At 41.4% G+C, this 22,621-nt stretch overlaps 1 protein-coding gene across 5 annotated transcripts in view; it reads left to right on the top strand.

The window, feature by feature from the left end:
* Positions 1-2,017: 2,017 nt before the first annotated feature.
* Positions 2,018-22,621, top strand: part of LOC149313418 (intersectin-2-like) — a 116,012-nt gene continuing 95,408 nt past the window's right edge. For 2 of the 5 annotated variants that reach the window (XM_089519079.1, XM_089519075.1), the window contains exons 1-3: positions 2,021-2,068; positions 14,105-14,161; positions 20,699-20,791. In XM_089519079.1, coding sequence (XP_089375205.1) covers positions 14,131-14,161; positions 20,699-20,791 — 124 coding nt within the window. In that variant the 5' untranslated portion in view covers positions 2,021-2,068; positions 14,105-14,130. Of the gene's footprint in view, positions 2,069-14,098; positions 14,162-20,698; positions 20,792-22,621 lie in introns of all 5 variants that reach the window. The other 3 variants (XM_089519080.1, XM_089519077.1, XM_089519078.1) reach the window with 3 other exon arrangements.

Genomic DNA, 22,621 nt, shown 5'->3' with positions numbered 1-22,621 from the left:
TGCAAAGGAGGACAAAGCACTGCAAAACATAGGACATTCAAAACAAAATGAAGGGTATGACCAAAATCAAAGCTCAAAACACTCATAAAAATGTAAGCCAGTGCTTCTGAGTCATGCTCAAAATGGAGGCCATTTTGGAATTCCTACTGGACAGAAGGCTGAAATGGAGGGCAGGTCTGGGAAAACAATGGGGTGACCTTTAGAAACCTCCCAAAACAAGAGGAGGATCTCTGGTCACCCTAAATGGGCTTCTCAGTCCTGCTTGAAATGGGAAGACCTCTTCAAATTCCTCCTGGGCAGGAGGCTGAAATGGAGGACAGGTCTTGGAAAAGGAGGAGGACTTGTAGTCACTCTATGTCAGGCTGCTGTCAGGGGCAAATTTGGGTATAATTCTCTTGCCGCCTAGCAGTCTTACCACCAAATTTGCATAGAGCTGGGTTGTAGAGAATAGCTGGGTCTAATATAAAAATTACAGGAGGCTTATGATTAAAATATAGCTAATACAAACAAAAATCCATCAGTGATACCTTTATTGGCCAACCGAAATGCACAATATACATGCGAATTCAGGAACCATGAAGAGTAGCCTGTGGTCTGGGACTTCAACCAAGGTAAAACAATTTTTCTTCTTAAATTTGGACTGAATTTGCACGTTTTCTACACCATCCAAATGTTCCTGATGCAAATACATGAAGGAATCCATTGTCCTCTGCCTACAAAGAGGCCTGTGACCTCACTGGAATGGATAGAACCGTAGAGTTGGAAGAAACCACAAGGCGGGCCATCTAGTCCAACCCCCTGCCATACTGGAGACATACTGGATTGCAAAACAAGGGTCCCTCTTGGGATACAAATGTACTTTAAATTTCCTGGACTTTGAAAATCTCCCTATTGCCGCATGGCCAGGAGGAGGAGGAGCCTGCCTGCACAAAATATATCCTCCCCAGTATACCATCTTTACGAAAGACTGAAACAATGTGCAGGCATCTGACGAACATCTCCAATTGTTTTGTTTTTTCCTCTCCTGTTTGGTTTTAGCATCTTGCCTGATGAAGAAGCCCATGGAGCTTCAAAAGCTTGCAACAAGTATATTGTGCATTTTGGTTGCTCAATAAAGGTATAATTGATGGATTTCTGTTTGCATTTGCTAAATGGCCAACATGAAGTAATAGTGCCACTCTAGTCAGGCCCCACCTGGAATATTGTGTTCAGTTCTGGGCACCACAGTTCAAAAAGGACATTGAGAAACTGGATCGTGTCCAAAGGAGGGCGACTAAAATGGTGAAGGGCCTGGAAACCATGGCCCTATGAGGAACGACTTAGGGAGGTGAGGATGTTTAGCCTGGAGAAGAGAAGGTTAAGAGGTGATATGATAGCCCTGTTGAAATATTTGAAAGGATGGCATATTGAGGAGGGAGCAAGCTTGTTTTCTGCTGCTCCAGAGAACAGAACCCAGAGCAATGGATGCAAGCTCCAGGAAAAGAGATTCCAGCTCAACATTAGGAAGAACTTCCTGACAGTAAGGGCTGTTCGACAGTGGAATAAACTCCCTCAGAGTGTAGTGGAGTCTCCTTCCTTGGAGGCCTTTAAGCAGAGGCTGGATGGCCATCTGTCCCAGGGAGTGCTTTGACTGAGAGTTCCTGCAAGGCAGAAGGGGGCTGGACTGGAGGGGCCTTCTTGGGGTCTCTTCCAACTCTGATTCTACAGCTGTTCCCGCGTGCTTTAAAACATAGCTATTAACTAGGCGTGTTTTCCCACTGCCCTCACTCCTATTGCTCTCAGTTTAGCAAGGGGCGGTGGGCTTCCCAGTCGAGGGGGGGCTTATAGTGGAGGAGGAAGGAGGGCAAGGCAGGCCCTGGAGCCCTCTGCTTCTCCTCCTCGCATCAGCCGCCATCTTGTGGCTTTGACGCAGCCGCCCTGATCATGAAGGAGGAGGAGGAGGAGGAGGAGGCGGGGCAGTGGCTCGGAAGGGGAAGGGGAGGAGTAGGCCTGCGCCTCCCTCTCGAGTACAGAGGGCCTTCGGGAGGAGGAGGAGGAGGAGGAAGGTGGCTGCCAGGCTGCGCAACAGGTAGGCGCAGGTGCGGGGGAGGCATCCCATAGCCCCCCTTGAGCCGGGGCAGTTCAAGCGGTGCCAAGCCGGGTTTATTTCTCCAGTGTGCTTGGGACCTTAGTCATAGTTGCGGGGCACTTGTTGGAATCAGGAGGGAGGGAGAGACGCCTGCTTTCCTAGTTTTGAGAAGAAGCAGCAGCAGCAACCCCATTAAGGTGGCCTTTCCAGAGAGTTTGGGGGGCGTTTTGAGAGCCATCTGCCCCTGGGCTGGGAGGAGGAGGTCTGTGGGGAGGCAGGGCTGAGGATTGGAGGCCGCCATTTGGGCGTCTAATCGGCTCAGAGCCTGGCACCTGTCAAGCTGGGAACCAGAGGCCTCCTCCTTCCTTCCTTTATGGCAGCAGGGTTCAGGGGTAGAGCCGCGTTAGTCTGCGGAACCATCTGCAGAGAGATCTTGTGGCCCCTTTGAGACTCACTGGAAGAAAGAAGTGGGCAGCAGGAGCTTTCCTAGGCTTCCCTCTACTTCCTCAGATGCATATTATTATTATTATTATTATTATTATTATTATTATTCCAAGATATAGCCATGTTAGAGTGCAGAATCAGCCTATAGAAAGAGATATATTGTAGCCCCTTTAAGACTCACTGGAAGAAAGAAGTGGGCAGCAGGAGCTTTCCTAGGCTTCCCTCTACTTCCTCAGATGCATATTATTATTATTATTATTATTATTATTATTCCAAGATATAGCCATGTTAGAGTGCAGAATCAGCCTATAGAAAGAGATATATTGTAGCCCCTTTAAGACTCACTGGAAGAAAGAAGTGGGCAGCAGGAGCTTTCCTAGGCTTCCCTCTACTTCCTCAGATGCATATTATTATTATTATTATTATTATTATTCCAAGATATAGCCATGTTAGAGTGCAGAATCAGCCTATAGAAAGAGATATATTGTAGCCCCTTTGAGACTCACTGGAAGAAAGAAGTGGGCAGCAGGAGCTTTCCTAGGCTTCCCTCTACTTCCTCAGATGCATATTATTATTATTATTATTATTATTATTCCAAGATATAGCCATGTTAGAGTGCAGAATCAGCCTATAGAAAGAGATATATTGTAGCCCCTTTAAGACTCACTGGAAGAAAGAAGTGGGCAGCAGGAGCTTTCCTAGGCTTCCCTCTACTTCCTCAGATGCATATTATTATTATTATTATTATTATTATTCCAAGATATAGCCATGTTAGAGTGCAGAATCAGCCTATAGAAAGAGATATATTGTAGCCCCTTTGAGACTCACTGGAAGAAAGAAGTGGGCAGCAGGAGCTTTCCTAGGCTTCCCTCTACTTCCTCAGATGCATATTATTATTATTATTATTATTATTCCAAGATATAGCCATGTTAGAGTGCAGAATCAGCCTATAGAAAGAGATATATTGTAGCCCCTTTAAGACTCACTGGAAGAAAGAAGTGGGCAGCAGGAGCTTTCCTAGGCTTCCCTCTACTTCCTCAGATGCATATTATTATTATTATTATTATTATTATTCCAAGATATAGCCATGTTAGAGTGCAGAATCAGCCTATAGAAAGAGATATATTGTAGCCCCTTTGAGACTCACTGGAAGAAAGAAGTGGGCAGCAGGAGCTTTCCTAGGCTTCCCTCTACTTCCTCAGATGCATATTATTATTATTATTATTATTATTCCAAGATATAGCCATGTTAGAGTGCAGAATCAGCCTATAGAAAGAGATATATTGTAGCCCCTTTAAGACTCACTGGAAGAAAGAAGTGGGCAGCAGGAGCTTTCCTAGGCTTCCCTCTACTTCCTCAGATGCATATTATTATTATTATTATTATTATTCCAAGATATAGCCATGTTAGAGTGCAGAATCAGCCTATAGAAAGAGATATATTGTAGCCCCTTTGAGACTCACTGGAAGAAAGAAGTGGGCAGCAGGAGCTTTCCTAGGCTTCCCTCTACTTCCTCAGATGCATATTATTATTATTATTATTATTATTCCAAGATATAGCCATGTTAGAGTGCAGAATCAGCCTATAGAAAGAGATATATTGTAGCCCCTTTGAGACTCACTGGAAGAAAGAAGTGGGCAGCAGGAGCTTTCCTAGACTACCATCCACTTCCCCAGATGCATTTGGTTGAGTGGAAACCAGGGACGGACATATATATCCCATTGGTATGTGAGAATATCAGTTCAACTTCAAAATCCTTTATACCCTTTGCTACTTCATTTCCATACACAAAGGATTTTGAATTTGAGTTGACATTCTCACATACCAATGGCATATATATGTCCATATATATGTTCCTCTGCTGGTGCCTTCAGCTGTCCTTGCTTCCTCCTGCTTGTAAAACTGACCAAACTCTGGATGAGCGCCTCAGTTGTCAAATTATCCAGCAACACCAGAAACCCACCAAACAGTGATATGTATTTTGGTTGACCCATTAAAGGTATCAAGTTTTGATGTTATTGTACTTTCTATATGGCCAGCATGGCTACCCCTGAATTTTGTCAAATTACGTTTGTGCCATTTTGGTGCTGATTATTTAATTTCTGTATCAGCTTTCTGGTTTCCATTTGCTGATAGTCAAAATAGATAGTCATCCATAGGGTCCCCATGCATGCATGAGTCAGGCACAATTTCAAGGTGGTTAACAACAACAAATGTGTCTTTAATAACTAAAAGAACAGTTTTAGGGACATATATATTTAATGTGCTTACACTTTTGAAAAAAAAATATAGGCATTTGTCTCAAATGTGTACCATTCTTAAATTGTGAGGTATGCATGCAATTGGCCCTCCACATTTGCGGCTTTTGCTCATTCAATTATTCGCAGATTTGATCTAGGAATCTTAAGTCCTCCAGTGCAACTCTGCCAGAAGTTGACCATAGAGTTGTGCTGGAGAACGTAGACGTTCATAGAGAAAACACTTCTCTAGGCATTTGTAGGTCCTCCAGCATGACTGTATGGTCAGATTTGGGCAGATGTTGGCCATAGAGTTGCATTGGAGGACCTGGAGATTTCTAGAAAGATGTTCTCTCAGGTAAAAAAACAGTGTTTTTTTATTTGTAGTTTTCCCCACATTCATGGGGCTCCTTCACCCCTAACCCCAGCAAATGTGGAAGCACAACTGTATTTGTATTTTTGAAGCTTGTGAATTTGCAATCTTTATTGTGGTCTCATTTGTAACTTCTTGCAAGCCAAAGACTGTAGTCATTTGTATGTAGGTTACTTTTTAAAATACAGTAAAATGCATCAAATTACTTTATGAAGTTTTCCATGTACATTTCCGTGCACATTTCATTTCCTTCAAGAAGAAGGAGGGGAGACCCCACAGATCCTAAACATTGCCACATGTTTCTGTGGGAACTCTTGTTCTTTTCTTAGTACATGGCTGATTAAGAGTTTGACAAACAAAGGGAAGCTTGTGCAGTAATCTGAAACTTGTAACAGTAATCTCAAAGAAGTATAGAAAGTTAATTTTTGAAAAATGAAAGGCAAGTGCATTACAGTAAGCATGTCATATTACCCACATAAGGTGGATACGTAAGGTCTTTTACAGTGGAGTCCTGTACATGTTTATTCAGAAATCATTTCTGATGTACTCAGTGAGCCATCTTATTTTATACGTGTTTTCAGAGATGTAAACTAAAGATTGAAGCCTTAGTGTATTTTCTGAATAAATAGGGTTGCCCTAATTGACTGAGCTGAGAAGTTGAACAAATTTTGTTGTGGAAGCTCACTCGTAGGATGGTGTTTTACATATAGGCTAGATTTTACAATGGAAGACCACTCACCTTTTTTTAAACTTCAGCTTGTAAAGATTGCTTTTTTTATCATTTCAAGCTAGTTCACAAATTATTGCTCTTTGTACGGAAGAATACTTTTGCATCATACTAAACATCCCAGAAGAACCATAGAGTGGAAAGGGGCTTATAGACTATCAAGTCCAACCCAACTGCTCCATGTAGGAAATTAAAAATAAGCAATAACAATAATTAATGTTGAGACATTCTATAAATTGAAATCATTCGTAAGTGGTAGTAGTTCCAAGTACACCAATTGCATTTTCTAGTGTTACTGTTAGTTTCAATTTCTACCTATGGTGTCATTTATTTTTCTATTCACTCTGAGACACAGCCTCACTAGTGAGGTGCATGGGGTGTGGACTGCACTAGGTGACACCACTGTTCCCCAAACATCTGCCGTTTGGCAGAAAGGGGCAGTAGTACTCACCTGTGTCCCTTTACAGTGCTAAAGAGATGGTGTGAGTGGGTTGAGGCTCAGTGGGAGGAGAAAGGAGAGTCCCAGGTTTTTTTTAACAAAATAAAATTTAATTTTAAATTTTTTAAAAAACATTTCCTTTAAAATAGCACATTTTACCAAATCTTCACTTTAACCACATGAAACAATGTAAATACATTTATGTTGTGCACATGATATTGTAATTTAAAGGTATAAGTTTAATTTTGCCAGTTGTTCATATCACAATTATTGCTATTACATTCAGTGATACATGGAAATTATGATTTATAAGTAACATTAGAACAAAAAACATTACTAAGGATTCTGTATGGGAGGAGCTCAATGGGAGAGGGAGACATCATGAGTTAACTGCACCGGGTGACATCAACCCTAGTGATGACACTGATGGGACAGTGAAGTTTTATGGCTGGTTTGTGGATTTCATTGTCCTGTAGTTTAAAACTTTTGGGCTCAAGAATAAAGACAGATCTTCAGTATTACAAGTCAAACAGTGGCCTGTTACAGACTGCCAAAATAAAGCTGCTTCGGGTCTCTTTGGAGGTATGCTATTTAAATGATGCATGGGTGCTAAGAGTCTGGAGGTCGCGCCAAAGCAACACTCCATTCCTAAGCACTGGAGTGCAGCTTTGGTGCAGCTTCCGGATTCTTAGGATGCATGCATCATTTAAACAGCATACCTCCAAAGAGACTCGAAGCAGCTTTATTTTGGCAGTCTGTAACAGGCCAATAAAAATCTAGCCCAGATTGTTGCTTCTCTTTATTTACTCCCAAGAAAACAAAAGGGCATGATTTCACTCCTGTTATCTATTGCTCATACTGAAATCGCTAGTGGTTGGAAAAATGTAATTTTAATATGGATACTTGGTGGAATAAAATGTGGGACATGATCTTGATGAGAAAAAAAGGCTCACATTAGACTATCCAAAAAAAATGGATAGTAGAAATGGTTTTCTTAACTGTTGATTTCATGCTTCAATTTTATTAGAAATAATGAAAAGTTTACCCTGCCTTCTTGTCAAATTATTGACAACTTCCTTTTTTCTTGTAACTTTCTGACTTCTCAATAATTTGAACAAAAAAGGATTCAGATGCACAACTTTCAGTTTGATTTCATTTTTCTTTTTTCCTAAATCTCTCTTCAATTGTTTTTGATTTATTTGTTCTTATTATGTTTTAAGGAAACTGGTTAGGGCCGTTTCATGGTTGTGATTATGGAATTATTAAGCAAACGTAAAGGATTCATAGAGAGAGCCAGTGTGGTGTAATGCTATGAGTGTTGGGCTAGGACTCTGAAAGACTAGGGTTCAAATCCCCACGCAGCCAAGGAAAACACTTTGATGACCAGAGAAGTCACATTCTCTCTGCCTTAGGGGAAGGCAATGGCAAACACCCTCTGAACACATCTATCTCTCTCTCTCTCTCTCTCTCTCTCTCTCTCTCTCTCTCTCTCTCACACACACACACACACACACACACACACAAAACATGATAGGGTTGCTTTAGAACTTGACGTCACACAACAACCATAACCACAAATTATTCATTAATGTTGCCAGCTCTCCCCCCCCCCCCCCATAGAATAAAAATTGTGTGTATTTGTACTGTTTCCTCTTCTTTGTGTGAAACTTTGAGGCCAGATGAAAGCAAGTATATGCTGCAAGATTTTTCAAGCTAAGTCTTCTGGCACAAATATTTGGCATTTTCCTGGGCTTGTTGATTGGCATGTAGTAGAAGGGTTAGAGGACAGGCCAATTTGTGGGGTTACACAAGATCTTTTTATTCTTTCGTAAAAAAGAATAACAAGAAGCAACAAGAAACTCCACCCAGATACAAGTTCAGTATCACTTGGAGACTAAACTCTATGACACTGTTCACATAGAAAGCCATAATTACTTGAAGGAATGCTTCTCCTCTTCCCTTGTAGAAAAATGCAATGGAATGCTGTCATGTGTAATGCCAGTTTTTGCTTCATGTGGCCTAGTTATGATCCTGCAAAGCAAAATGGATCACAATTGTATGAACCAAATTGGCTGGTGTGGAATGTCTGGCATTTGTCAGCCATTCTCCTTTATGCATAATGCATACCTTTTACATATTTAGTTTGTACAATAATATCCAAACAATGACACCTTTATTGGGCCAACCAAAATGCACAATTACATATTGCAAGCTTTTGAAGTCACACTGGCTTCTTCATCAGGCAAACAGGAGAAACAAATTGATGATGTTAGTCATAGGCCTGAATTTTTAGTGACCACATGGCCAAAGGGCGAGGTGCCAGCCTGAAGATAGCCCTTCCTACCATCTGAACTAGAAACAGAAAATACAGGCCTATGACTAACATCTTCAATTTCTTTCTCCCGTTTGCCTGATGAAGAAGACAGTGTGACTTTGAAAGCTTGCAATATGTAATTGTACATTTTGGTTGTTCCAATAAAGGTATCGTTGTTTGTATGTTATTGGATATAGCCAACACAGCTACTCCTAGATATTTAGTTTGTGAGTGACTACTACTAGCTGGTGAGAGAGGGAGACTTGTTTTGACCAATATACAGTTGCCAATTCTAGCAGAATGAAGGACAGCAAAAGACATGAAAGTCATTTTAAAACATCCTTCCATAGTTGTCTGTATGGATGATGTGTCCTTTCATTCCTAGTAGGAGAACAGTAATTTAGGCTCCTATTGAATGTTTTTGTGTAGTACTTGAAATGGAACATCTGCAAGGGTCCTTAGAAGAAAAGTATTAGGAAAAGCATATTGCTGTATGTGTGGTGAGATCTGTTTATCATTATATCAACTGATGCAACACCAGAGTTCCTTCTTGTAGGTTCCAAGTACACTCAGCAAGCATGATATAGCTTCATGCTGTTCATCATATCATCTGAGTTATGGAGTACCTCAATTAAAATATCCCTTTAAAAACAAGTTTTTCCTGCTGTAAATTGAAATCATTCTACATCTGTGAAATTTCAGTTTATAAGTGAGATTCCTATGTGCTATTGTTGTATTCATGTGATGTAGTCCTGCAAACTAGGTATTATTTATTTATTCATTAGTGTTTAGAATGTGTATAAAGAATTCAAAGTAGTACAATAATAATAAAACACAGTATAAAGTAATACGTAAAGTGCATGTTAGGCTGAACCACACTGGCAAGGTTTGCAAATATATCTTTGTCATAGGCCAAGCATTAAGAATTGTCAGTATATGTCGAATATCAAAAATTTTAGTTGATATTTTCTTAATAGCTTGATGTGCAAGTCACATTAAGCAATGCTGTACATAAGCTGCATGCTGGTGTTAGTAACCTCTTCGTTAGGTTTTACTCCTCTTTTTTGCATGAGCAGGGAGGAGTGAATGGGAGCTGAAAGGCTACATTTGTCAGCATGCTATTAATGGTGCAAATTTATTAGGATAACCAAAAATGTACAAAATATCTTGGTTTATTAAGATGAGGTATTGATAGTTTTAGAGAGCATGCAATCCAGGTCAATCTGTGCTTAGAGAAGCAACACAGAATGGGTTTTGGCGTAACCATTAGTGTGAACATAAGGTGTGTGCATGTGAGGAATGTATGTCTTGTACAATTTATAAACCATTTTTATACAGCAGTGCGTTTTTTATTTTTCTTCTCAAGTATTCTGTTTTGTGAGGTTGGATACACGCTTCCCGTGAAGGACTCGGTACGCAGTCTGGGGGTGCTCCTTGATTCATCCCTCCACCTTACATCTCAGGTGGATGCGACGGTCAGGAGCACCTGTTATCAGCTCCGGCTGATTCGCCAGCTGCACCCCTTCCTGGACCGAGGGCACCTTGAAACGGTAGTACACGCTCTGGTAACCTCTCGTTTGGACTTCTGCAATGCGCTCTACATGGGGCAGCCCTTGTACCATACGCGGAAGCTACAACTAGTGCAGAATATGGCAGCCAGGCTGGTTACTGGCATACCCAGAGCCAGCCACATAACACCAGCGCTTAAAGATCTGCACTGGCTGCCTATTCGCTTCCGGGCGCAATACAAGGTGCTGGTTATTACCTATAAAGCCCTAAATGGCTTGGGCCCAGGATACCTTGAGGACCGCCTCTCCCCATACAATCTGCCCTGGGCAGCAGTTATTGAGGGTTCCAGGGGCCAGGTTAGCCTCCACGTCTAGGAGAGCTTTCACCATCTCGGCCCCGACCCTCTGGAATTCTCTGCCCATTGAGCTCCGCTCGGCCACCTCCCTGGCCCAGTTTAAAAAAGGGCTTAAGACTTTTCTGTTCAAATCAGCATTCCCTGACACAGGCCCCAATTAGTTCTCCCCCCCCCCCCCCCCCAATGTCAGCAGTGGCAAGCTGGCTAGATTGTTTTAATGTAGATAGTTTTAATGTAGTTGTAAATTTTAATGTAATTGTAATGATTGCTTTTCTGTTGATGTTTTATAATGTTGTACACCGCCCTGATTATATAGAAGGGCGGTATACAAATAAAATTTTTATTATTTATTATTATTATTATTCTTTCTTTTTCTGTAGAGGAAATAGTTGTTTTGCATAGATAACATGGAGGCATATAAGGAAGGGAGAAAGATGATTTGGTTAAAAAAAGACAAACACCAGGGGACAATGTGGTTCCATTGTGAATCAAGTAAGTGGAGCATGTGTCACTAAAGTTAAATCCAGTGCTTTCATTTACAGTGCTCATGCTTTTTGGTGTGTGAGTGAAAATGTGGACACCTTGTTCATCTGTTAAATAAAATGTGGATGTGGGTTCCCCCCCCCCCCAATCCAATTATTTTCATTTCGTCTTTTTCTCCCCAAAAGGAAATTCACTGAATTTCACAAACATGCTGAGTGGGTGGATGGGAGGCAGATTTCAACACAGATCTATTAATAGCCCTATTTCAGTGGAGCTCTATTAACTGCAATTAACTTATATTGCAGTTTAAGGTTATGGAAGACTTCACACACATACTGCTTTAGGAATCTTTATCACTTTGTAAGCTAGTTTCAATAGTATCTCTGGTTTGGTCTTCAAAGCTAATTCTGTGGTGCTGAAAATATGCTCGAGTACAGTGTAAGTCACCTGTTATTCTATTGTTTCTCAAAGGTAGGGGACAGGGTCTATAGCTGAGAGAAATTAGCCAAAATCAACTATAGACAGTGGTGCCTTTATTTATAATTTTGACAGAGGGACTGCAAATCAAGTGAACATGCTAGAAATTGTAGAACACATGCTGAGCAGGTATCATGATGAATTAGCCAAAACACAGATTACAATTCAAGTCATGATATGGGTTACATGACCAAAGAATTGAGCATGCAGAATTTACTTCTTTTGCAGACCGGGTACATAAGACACAGATGACTTGATAGTGAAACTTCTCTTTTATTCAGCTGTTCTCATATACAGAATTATGTAGCTCCTCTTATACCTCCTGACTTTTGTAGCTGCTGTCTTCCTTGAGCCAGTGCTGGCCTTTTCTCTTAGGAGGAGCCTCCATCTGGGGAATGTTGATCTTTGTAATTGACATGTGCTGATTCATTTGTGCGTACTAGAATTAATTATTTATATGGGAATTAACCTTATAACACAATGGTTGTGAAACGTCTTCCTTCTGGAGGCCCTGTTTACTCCTAAACAGAGATACCTTGTTTTATTGTTGTTCTTTTCACCAAACTAGCATAGCCCATTATGCTATCAGCCTCATTCTAGGAGCACTCTTGTGCATTGCAGAATGTTCTGACATGTCACCTGTCAGGGTAGAGGTCTCTGTCTAGAGAAAGCAGGTCAACAACTGCAAGGAGAATGTCTTGTCAATGCTGCTGGTCATGGAGTGGGTGTCGGGTGTTGGTCTGCATGGAATGGAGCATGAGAAAGAGCTTGCACCCCATGGGAGAAGAGCCTCTAGAGAGCAAGAATACATAGGAGAGGGCAGTATGATGTGCACATGAAGACAATATGTTGGTTTAGGTAACTTCTAAAGGTATGGGGCCTATATTTCCCATCCTGTGGTTTTTGTTGTTAACCTGACTCATGGCAAACGTGTGGCTGAGACATCTCCAAGCCTCTCTGTCCTTCAGTGCTTCTGTAGATTAAGGCCCGTGGCCTACCTGATTGAGTCTATCCATCTGGCATGCAGTCTTCCTCACTTTCTACTACGATCTACCTTTCCAACCATTATTGTCTTTTCTAATAGTTTTGCTTTCCCATGATGTGTCCAAGTGGTAACCACCCAAATTTTGTCATCCTGTGATACCCATCCAGATTTTGGGAGGTGTGATGAGAAGCAGTCAATATAATTTCAGTCTGTTTTCTGGAGTGGACTGGTTTAGGCCCGTGTGGGCCTTTCTGAAAACTATAAGCTTGATTTGCTATGCAAACTCTTAATGGTCATTACATTCTTAAAGATTTGGTTGAGCTAATGTACTGTAATCTCAAGAATGACTGTAGTGACATTTTTTATCTCTGTGTGTTCTTCCCTCCCTTTTTCATTCATGCTACAATAGCAAGTGAGTGTTACAAATAAACTTAAATATTGAAGAATAGATAGGGCATAGAAATGGAAAAAATATTGTATTTTCCTGATATATATTTTATGTAAAGCCTTGCTGAATGTTTGTACATTTTCAACTAAAGGTATGCAGTCTTCGTATTTTCTAGTTCTATTTGAATGAATGCTTTCATACTCCAACCACCAAACACTTCACCATTCGAGCTTACATTACAGCTCTCAGCCTCTGTAATATTTTATCAAACATTATTGCATTGGGCTCAAATCACTGAGTAGGATTAAATCAAGTTTCCTCATCTGTTGGTGGCTTCAGCAGAAATTACTCCTAAGAGTTAGTAATCTACAGTACTTACTTCACAGGAAAAAAAAAGTTTCGTATTTCAAAATATTTAGATTGCTTTCACAATTCTCTTACAGTGGAATTATTACTCTTGACTTACTCATACCTCTGGTCTAAAACATCAGCTCTATCACTTTTAACCTTTCCTATTTCAAATTGCCTTTACATTCCAACTCTATGATTCTATGATTGCATGATTCTATGTGTTTTTTCTTCTAACTTACGATCTCCCATTTAGCACCATAGTGAGAAGGAGCTGGGATTCTGATAATCCACCTTTGTGGTCTTTGGAAGTGCTCAGCCTACTGTAAGAGTAGAAACAGCTTTATTCTGTTGTGGTTTGAAGGAGAAAAGCAGCATTTGGGATTGTCTGACCAAAGGTAGTCAAGCACATGGTATTAGAATTTTGTATGTTTCCTTTTTCTTGTATAGCACTGTTTTCTTGTACCTTATTCCCTTCACTTTTTTAAAAAAAATAAAACTACATATTTTAGCACAGTAAAAGAGAAAGCTTTAAGAACTAATATTTTATGTAATATTTATTTTTGTTTCATCTTTTTATGTTTGTGGTTAGCTATTATTCAGATATATTGTTGTTGTGTGCTTCATTTCTGAAGTATGGTAACTCTAAAGCAAATCTATCACAGGATTTTCGTAGCAAAATTCAGAGGTGGTTTGCCTTTGCCATCTCTCATTCAGATGTATTTTGTACTCCAGTGTGTTATTTCACTTTAAAAAATACTGCCTGTTTACCTAGTAAAAAACTGCCTTCCGCCCCAACCTTAATTCAGCATTTTCAGCAAAGATTTAAACCCTGTATTGTTTGTTGTCAAGCCTGTTCATTGAAGGGGGATGGACCTTCCTTCTGCCTTACAGAAGAAGCTGAGTTGTGTTCTGCCCTTGTTGCATTATTAATGGTACAATGTTGTTAAGTTGCAGATGGCTAGCAAGAAACACTTGGAATCATGATGGCTCAGATTCCTACAGGCATAAATGGTAAGTAGCTTTTTAAAGGTATATTCTGAAGGCAAAGAGCTTTTGTATTCATACATCATAACAGCATTTGACATTAGACAGATTGGTAATGGTTAGGATTTTGGTTAAGTAGCAGAATAACTACTATTTCTTGCATAATTTGATTCAGCCTGTATTATTATTATTATTATTATTATTATTATTATTATTAACCTTTATTTATAAAGCGCTGTAAATTTACACAGCGCTGTACATACAATCTTTTTAATTAGATGGTTCCCTGCCCTCAGGCTTACAATCTAAAAAGACACAACACAAAAGGAGAAGGGAGTGGTGGTGGGGAAGGGGATCAGGTCCAGCAGTTCTTCTCTACCTCTGAGGCCTGGACCAAGGGAGATGGACTGGAGGCAGGGCTTGGCTTCTTAATGGCTGTTTAAAAGGAGGCTTCCTGGGGCAGAGAGGGGCTCACCCCTGGGAACGCTTCTCTAAACAATATAGTCTTTAACTCAGTTTTGAAACTGGGTAGAGAAGTGATGAGGTGTGCATGTGGGAGAAGAAGGTTCCAGGAGTGAAGGGCAGCAAGTGATAAAGGACGAATCCGGGAGGGGGCAGTGGCAATCCTATGCTGGGACAGGAGACCTTGATTACCAGAGCAGAGGGTACGAGTAGGAATGTAAGGAGAAAGAAATTCAGATAAGTAAGGAGGGGCCAGTCCATGCAGGGCTTTGAAAGTCAACAAAAAAAGCTTGTACCGGATGCGGAAGGGGAAGGGGAGCCAATGAAGGGAGGATAAAAGAGGAGAAATATGGTCAAAGCGGTGAGTGGCTGTGATAATATTTGCAGCTGAATGCTGGACAGAGATTAAAGGATGGAGGTGTGAGAGAGGAAGCCCTGTCAGAAGAAGGTTACAATAATCTAGTCACGATACCAGTAGGACATGGACCAGAGTTTTGGCAGTAGAGGCTGAGAAGAATGGACAGATTATGGCAATGTTGTGGAGAAAGAATCTACAGGCCTTGTGAGTGTTATGCACACACATTCACTGTAACATAGCCTGCCCATGGCACCTTCTAATTTTGCTGTATTTAAAGATTATGGCATATACTATGAACAAAGTGACAGTGCTTTTGAATGCTTCAGCTGTGAATGGCAAGCTGTGTCCTTGCTAATCAGGCCATGTTGAAACTCCCTATTTTTTGATAGTTTGAAACAGTGAATTTCCTGTAATTTATGTTAATCCACATAGCACTGAGAGAGCAACATGTGCAGAGCAACTGCTGTAAATGCTTTCTGACAAGTTAGCCCCAGTGTTTTCAGAACAAAGCCCACTGCCGTCGAGGAAGTACATTGTATTTAGGACTGCAGCCTGAAAGTGTTTCTGTTTGTTCCACCAGATGATGAATTTCAAAATACTGTAATAATAATAATCATAAATAATTTTTAAAGCATACCTGCCAAGTTCTTTTACCCATTTGATGGCTGCTGGTTATCACAATACTCACTGAAGACATTATTAATTTGGAAATCAGCTTTGATATTTTCCTACTATTTTATCATCCCATTTTATTTTTGGTTATAAAAGGAAAACTGAATACTCACAGGGAGAATAGCCCTAGAACCTAATATATTAGTCCAGTAAGTGTCAAGAATAAAATATGCTTTTAAATTCTTAAAATAAATGACATTGTTTTAACATTGCAGATCTTTACTATTAAGGTGTATCAATAACAAATTCAAAATAAATATCAAAATGCTTATCAGCTGATAGAAAAATTTGCCTTCCTGCAAATGAGCTGGGCAAATACTATTCCCATTAAAGAACTGGGCAAGTGAACCGATGGCAAACTACACGGTTGCGTTTCCTATGCCAAACAAGTAGAAAGTGTAGGGTTTTCCCCTTCAAGTAAATCAAAGAGTTGAGGCAGATTCTTTCCACACACACCTGTAACCTCCAATGTTATGTTGTAGTGTACTGAAGCCTTATCAATTGTAAAACACACATAACCTGTTCTCTTTATTTGACAGTGAATTAAAATACTTTAAAATAACACTTTGGGAGATTAAAATACCATGGAATGATACTTTGCTTTTGGTATTTACAAAGGTAATTGTTTATCTGTGTAAAGGCCCAATGGCCTATGATCTACTCAGAGATTATTTTTTAATAAGAGGTAAAATAAAGGAACTGCCAACAAAGGCTATCCTCCCTCCCCTCCCCAGAGGTTGTGAAATACTGGTCTGATATCTCCTCCCAGGAACCATTAATGCTGGCAATGGCTTTGCTGGGTCATTCTGTTGTCTCCTCTGCCTCCTCCTTTCACTCCAGTGGCATTTCTCTGTGGAAGCAGAAGGCAGACAGTCTTCAGTGGATTTCCATATCTGAGTCTAATAATTTGCCTTCCAGTTTTAGAATTTAGAATGGATGGCCCTTCAGTTGCCTTTAGCCAGGTAGTGTACTTGGTGAGTTTTCTTCCTGTGGTTGTTGTAGCCTTGAGAGAAAAACCAGAGGGAAGGAAGCAGCAATAGCTGCAACCAGAAAGTAACTGAAACCAGAAACTGGGGGATATGGAAGTGCTCTTACCGGGTTTTGTGGTTTCCTTCTACTTTTCTGTCTCTTTTTGCACTTGTGATTTTGGAGCTATTTGGATCAGTTTGCTTTTTTGTGTGATGGATTGCAGGTGGAACAGAAAAATATGGTCTGCTGAGCGGTTCTCATAAATTTTGAATTCATGAATTTGAAGACTGCTTTCTTGTTTCCATTTACCCTTTCAGTGGGGGTTTGGCTCCACTCCTTCCCCATAGATCCCCAAAATGCAGGACCTCAAGTCCCATTACCATCAATGGACACTGATGTGCATGTGGTTGCGTCAGCATGGTTGCGTGCACATGCTGCCATTGACGATAATGGGAATAGGCAATCTGCAGATTCTCCATGGATGCACCAGCCATCACTGGATCTTCAGTGAGATAAATCCCATGTAGCCCACTTCTGCCAGTAATGCTCATTAGCACATGTCTGAAATTCTTTCAATTAGAGGTGGTGAGAATTGACCACAAGAATGTATGCATGGAAAACATGTACTCTGCTTCTTCACACTGCTCATTTCATTTGTATTTTCATGTTAATATAGGTTCATTACTAAAAATGAATTAAATTGTGCTGGTCTATGACCATAATATTCTATTCTGTTCTGTTCTATTCTATTCTATTAAAACTTCAAAATGGGCAGATGGGCAATAACTTTATCATGACCAACAAAAATGCCTCCAGAGGTGTTCAAACTTTTGAGTTCTCTAGAAATGTGTAGGACATCTTAATCTTGCCTAAAATTCAAAGCCACAAAGGATTTTGCGACACCTTTAGGACTAAGAGATCTTTTTTATTGTTAACAATATGAAGTATGCTTCTTCCCCCTTATTTATCTCTTGCTGTCCATTTGAAATGGTCCTTCTAGAGCAGAGGTGGGCAACTGTGAGGATGCTGGGGACAATCAACCCTCCATGTGTGCCATACTTCTACTCCTGGGACTATTGGAAGGATTGTCACATCCTTCTTCAATTCAGTCTAGAAACAGCTTTTTTTTCTTTTTCTGGAGAGTCAGGGGTAGCTGAGAGCAAGGGAGCCCAAACTGCCACTTTTTTTCCTATCAGTTTGGATGGATGTTCAGCATTGTAAGTGTGTGTGCCTTCAAGTCACTTGTCAACTTAAGGCAACCCCATGAATTTCAAAGCCTGTGAGGGAGTGAATAGGTAGGCCCAGCTCCATCAGGGCTAGCCAAAGAAAGAGCACTCTCCCTCCATGATAACTGTCATCCTTTGTCCTGCAAGGGAGTGAACAGGTAGGCCCAGCTCCACCAGGACTAGCCTGAAGAAAGAGAGCCCTCCCTCCATGATAGCTGTCATCCTTCGGCCTGTGAGGGAGTGACCAGGCAAGCCCAGCTCCACCAGGGCTAGCCTGAAGAAGGAGCGCCCTCCCTCCATGATGATGATGATGATGATGATGATAATAATAATAATAATAATAATAGCTTTATTTCTAGCCCGCCTTTCCAGAGATCAAGGCGGGTTAAAATGGTGGATTTTGCAATCCAACAACATACAATTTACAATAAAAACATTGTCAGAAATTTACAATTACATTATATAAAACATTATATAAAACAACAACAATAACAATTCCAAGCTAGCAGCAATTGTAACAACGGTGAGGGGGAGAGGGATTACAACATGGCTATTGGGGGTATGCCTGTTTGAAAAGATACGTTTTCAGCCCTTTTTTAAATTGGGCTAGGGAGAGGGTCGAGCGGAGCTCGTCGGGGATCGAGTTCCAGAGCTTAGGGGCCGAGCTGGAAAAGGCCCTTTGTATAGTGATGGCTCGTCTAGCATCTGGAACTCTTAGGAGATGTTTATCACCCGATCTGAGAGTGCGGGGCAGATTATATGGAGAGAGGCGGTCCTCTAAGTACCCTGGGCCCAAGCCATTTAGGGCTTTATAGGTGATAACCAACACCTTGTATTGTGCCCGGAAGCAAATAGGCAGCCAGTGTAGATCTTTAAGTACCGGTGTTATATGGCTGGCCCTGGAAGATCCAGAGACCAGCCTTGCTGCCATATTCTGGACCAGTTGAAGCTTCCGGGTTTGGTACAAGGGTTGCCCCATGTAAAGCGCATTGCAGAAATCCAAACGAGAGGTTACCAGAGCGTGTACCACTGTTTCAAGGTCCCCCCGGCCCAGGTAGGGTCGCAGCTGGCGTATCAACTGAAGCTGATAACAGGTACTCCTGACCGTCGCATCCACCTGAGATGTAAGGTGAAGCGACAAGTCCAGGAGCACCCCCAGACTGCGAACAGAGTCCTTCAGGGGAAGCGTGACCCCGTCTAGGACAGGTGGACAAATCTCCAAACCTGGACCTGGGGAACCTATCACAAGTACTTCCGTTTTCTCTGGATTCAGTCTGAGTCTGTTTTCCCTCATCCAGCCCATTACCGAGTCCAGACAAGCATCAAGAGGAGAGATGCCATCCCTGGTCACTGCATCAGTCAGAGACACAGAGAAATATATTTGTGTGTCATCAGCGTACTGATAACACCGCGCCCCATGTCTCCGGATGATCTCTACCAGCGGTTTCATGTAAATGTTAAATAGCATGGGAGACAGAATGGCTCCTTGAAGGACACCAGATGTAAGTGCCCTCTTATCGGAGTGACAGTCTCCCAGCTGCACCATCTGGAACCTGCCCGAGAGGTAGGAATGGAACCACTGGAGCGCAGTGCCCCCAATTCCTAACTCTCTCAGGCGTTCCAGAAGGATACCATGGTCGATGGTATCGAAAGCCGCTGAGATGTCCAAGAGCACTAACAGGGACACGCTACCCCTGTTCATGCCCAGACGGAGATCATCGACCAAGGCGACCATGGCAGTCTCAACTCCATAGCCCGCCCAGAACCCAGTTTGAAATGTGTCTAGATAATCAGTATCATCCAAGATCGATTGAAGCTGGAGTGCAACCGCCCTCTCGATCACCTTTCTCAAAAATGGCAATAGCAAAACGGGCCGATAATTACTATGCATCAGGGGGTCATGGGAGGGCTTTTTGATCAGCAGTTTCACTACGGCCAATTTCAAGCTGATTGGAAATTGCCCATCCCTGAGTGATGTATTAATAATTTGGTGTAACAAGATGGTTACACCGACACACCCCTGAGCCACCAGCCATGAGGGACAGGGATCGAGAGAGCAGGTTGTATTCCTTACGCTTCTAAGGATCTTGTCCACATAGCTGTCATCCTTCGGCCTGTGAGGGAGTGAACAGGCAGGCCCAGCTCCACCAGGGCTAGCCTGAAGAAAGAGAGCCCTCCCTCCATGATAGCTGTCATCCTTCGGCCTGTGAGGGAGTGAACAGGCAGGCCCAGCTCCATCAGGGCTAGCCGAAGAAAGAGCGCCGTCCCTCCATCAGGCCTTGCCTGAAGAAGAAGACCCCCTCCCTCCACTCCATCTGCCTTGGTCCAGGCCTCAGAGGGGGATAAGAACCACTGGACCTCATCCCCTTTCCCACCACCATTTCCTTCTCCTTTTGTGTCATGTCTTTTAGATTGTAAGCCTGAGGGCAGGGAACTGTCCAATTAAAATAATAATTGTAAGCCACTCTGATAGCCTTTAGGGCTAAAGGGCAGGGTATAAATACCATAAATAAATAAATAAATAAATAAATAAAGAAAGAAAGTGCTTTCTTTAGCAAAGAATCCTCAGAGATGGTTTTGCCAGTTCCTTCCTCTGAACTACAGCCTATAGCACCTGGTATTCATTGGCAGTCTTCCATCAGACGAGTAATCAAGCTTGACCCTGCTTAGCTACCAAGGTCAGGTAGAATCTGGTTCCTTTAGACTACTTAGGTGTCATGTGTTTTCAGCATTATCAGCATGAAAAATTTAGCTTTAAATAAAATGGGGGTTGGGGTTGGGCAGTGTTCAGGATTTAGGGCCAGACATGCACATTTTGATTTTAACCTTTTCCTACCCAACTGACCATTCATATGATTAAACTGTTTTGTCTTTCAGGAGGTCCAAATATGTGGGCTATCACTTCTGAAGAAAGAATGAAATATGACAAGCAGTTTGACAGCCTTAAACCAATTGGGGGTTACGTTACAGGTTGGTGTGTGCTCCTGCAGTGAGTGGCCTTTAATTTTGGATTTTGTTCACAAGTTTGGCTTTTGCTCACATTTGCCATAACATATTGCTGGAAGTACTATCAAGGGGTGCTTCCAGACTTTGCTGCACATGTCCAGCTGAGTCTCCTTTATCTGAAATTCCAAAATCTAAAATGGTCCAAAATCCAAAACATTTTGTGCTACAAGATGTACATTTGTGAGGCTGGAGAGGAATGCGAAGCTGGAGACAGATGTAAACAAATGACCAGGAGTGCTGCGGCCTCAAAGGCAGGGGTTGACTGGAGGGCTCCCTGGACATCTCAAGTAGAGTAATCAGGTCCCTTATATAAAATAAAATGGTGTAGTACAGTGATGGTGAACCTTTTATAGACCGAGTGCCCAAACTGCAACCCAGATCCCAATTATTTATTGCAAAGTGCCATGCCCCTCTGGCTTTCTAGTAATAAACTCTGGCAAACACTGTGCTAGAGCGACAGCATGTGTGCCAACAGAGAGGGCTCTGAGTGCCACCTCTGGCACGCGTGCCATAGGTTTGCCATCACTGGTGTAGTATTTGCAGGCTGCAGAGAGACAACTCTGTGTTTTTATATCATGCTAGTTTCCACCCATACTATTGGGCAAAACATAGGGCACCGAGGAAGTGACAATTCACCTGTGTATTCACAATTCACCCTTAAAATAATTTTTAGGCAGAGCCATTTCATTCAGTTACTAAATTGCTTTATTAATCTTTATCAAAACATAGGCTAAATTGTGTAGCAGTTGCTCCATGATTAAAAGGCTATGAACATGGAACTCCCTATGGGAGCTCTCATTTTGTTAACGGACAGGTAGCAATTCTAGAGGACCTCACGACAAAAAGTTTGTCGGCTTAAAAAGTTATTTTTTTTAAAAGAGCCATTACTTCATTATTGAAACAACTTCTTGTTTTCCTTTGTAGCAGTTTGAAAGAGTAGCATGTTGAGTAACTTTTTCTGTTACTTAATTTTAGTTCATTTTTATTACTTTTTAGAAAATAGCTTATAAAACAGGGTAAGCAAAGTGAAGTCCCAGGATCATATGTAATCTCCATGCTGTTTTTAAAGTTCCTCAACCCTAGGTACTTGTTACCATTTACTCATTACTTGGGTTATGATCTCCACTTTGGGCAATTTTTTTTCCCAAATCTTAGACCATTTTCTTATCTTTTTTTTTTTAGACCAGAAGTGGGCAGCTCCATCATTCTTGGAGCACTGTTCCTGAAACTTTGGTGGGCACAAAGATTACCAAAAAATCAGTCCACTTTTGATTTTGAAATAAGGTATTCTCTGAGAAGAGAGAAGAAATTGTATGAGGAGCCCACTTGATTGGAGGAAATAAGTTTGCACTTCTACAGATTTAGATGGCCATTGAGGTCTACTGGAAGGAAATGACAGGAGATATGTGGAATTTACATCCACCTAGGCTAATAATTCTCACCCATCCCCAAAAGTCTAAAATCCTGGATTACAGCAAATATTTGAAAAGCACGATGAACTGCAGGAATAACTCAAAGATATAGTCATATTAGTCTGTAGAATCAGTATGCAGGGAGATCTTATAGCATCTTTGAGACTAACTAAAGAAAGAAGTTGGCAGCATGAGCTTTTGTAAACTTAAATCTACGTCCTGAGATGCATTCGGTGCATAATATCTCTCTAGCACTGCCTCGTCCATTACTTAATGCCTCCTGGATAATTAATAAACACATAGCTAGACCTTAATATTGCTAAAATAAAGAGGTCCTATACTACAGCATGAGTGGTACAAAATGGTTGGAGAGAAATAGTTT

This window comes from Sceloporus occidentalis, unplaced genomic scaffold, assembly GCF_023333645.1.
Source record: "Sceloporus occidentalis isolate IW3139 unplaced genomic scaffold, rSceOcc1.0.p SCAF_4, whole genome shotgun sequence".
NCBI classification, from domain to species: Eukaryota; Metazoa; Chordata; class Lepidosauria; order Squamata; family Phrynosomatidae; genus Sceloporus; species Sceloporus occidentalis.
The sequence above is the reverse complement of the archived record's forward strand: the minus strand, read 5'-3'. Positions and strand labels throughout refer to the sequence as shown.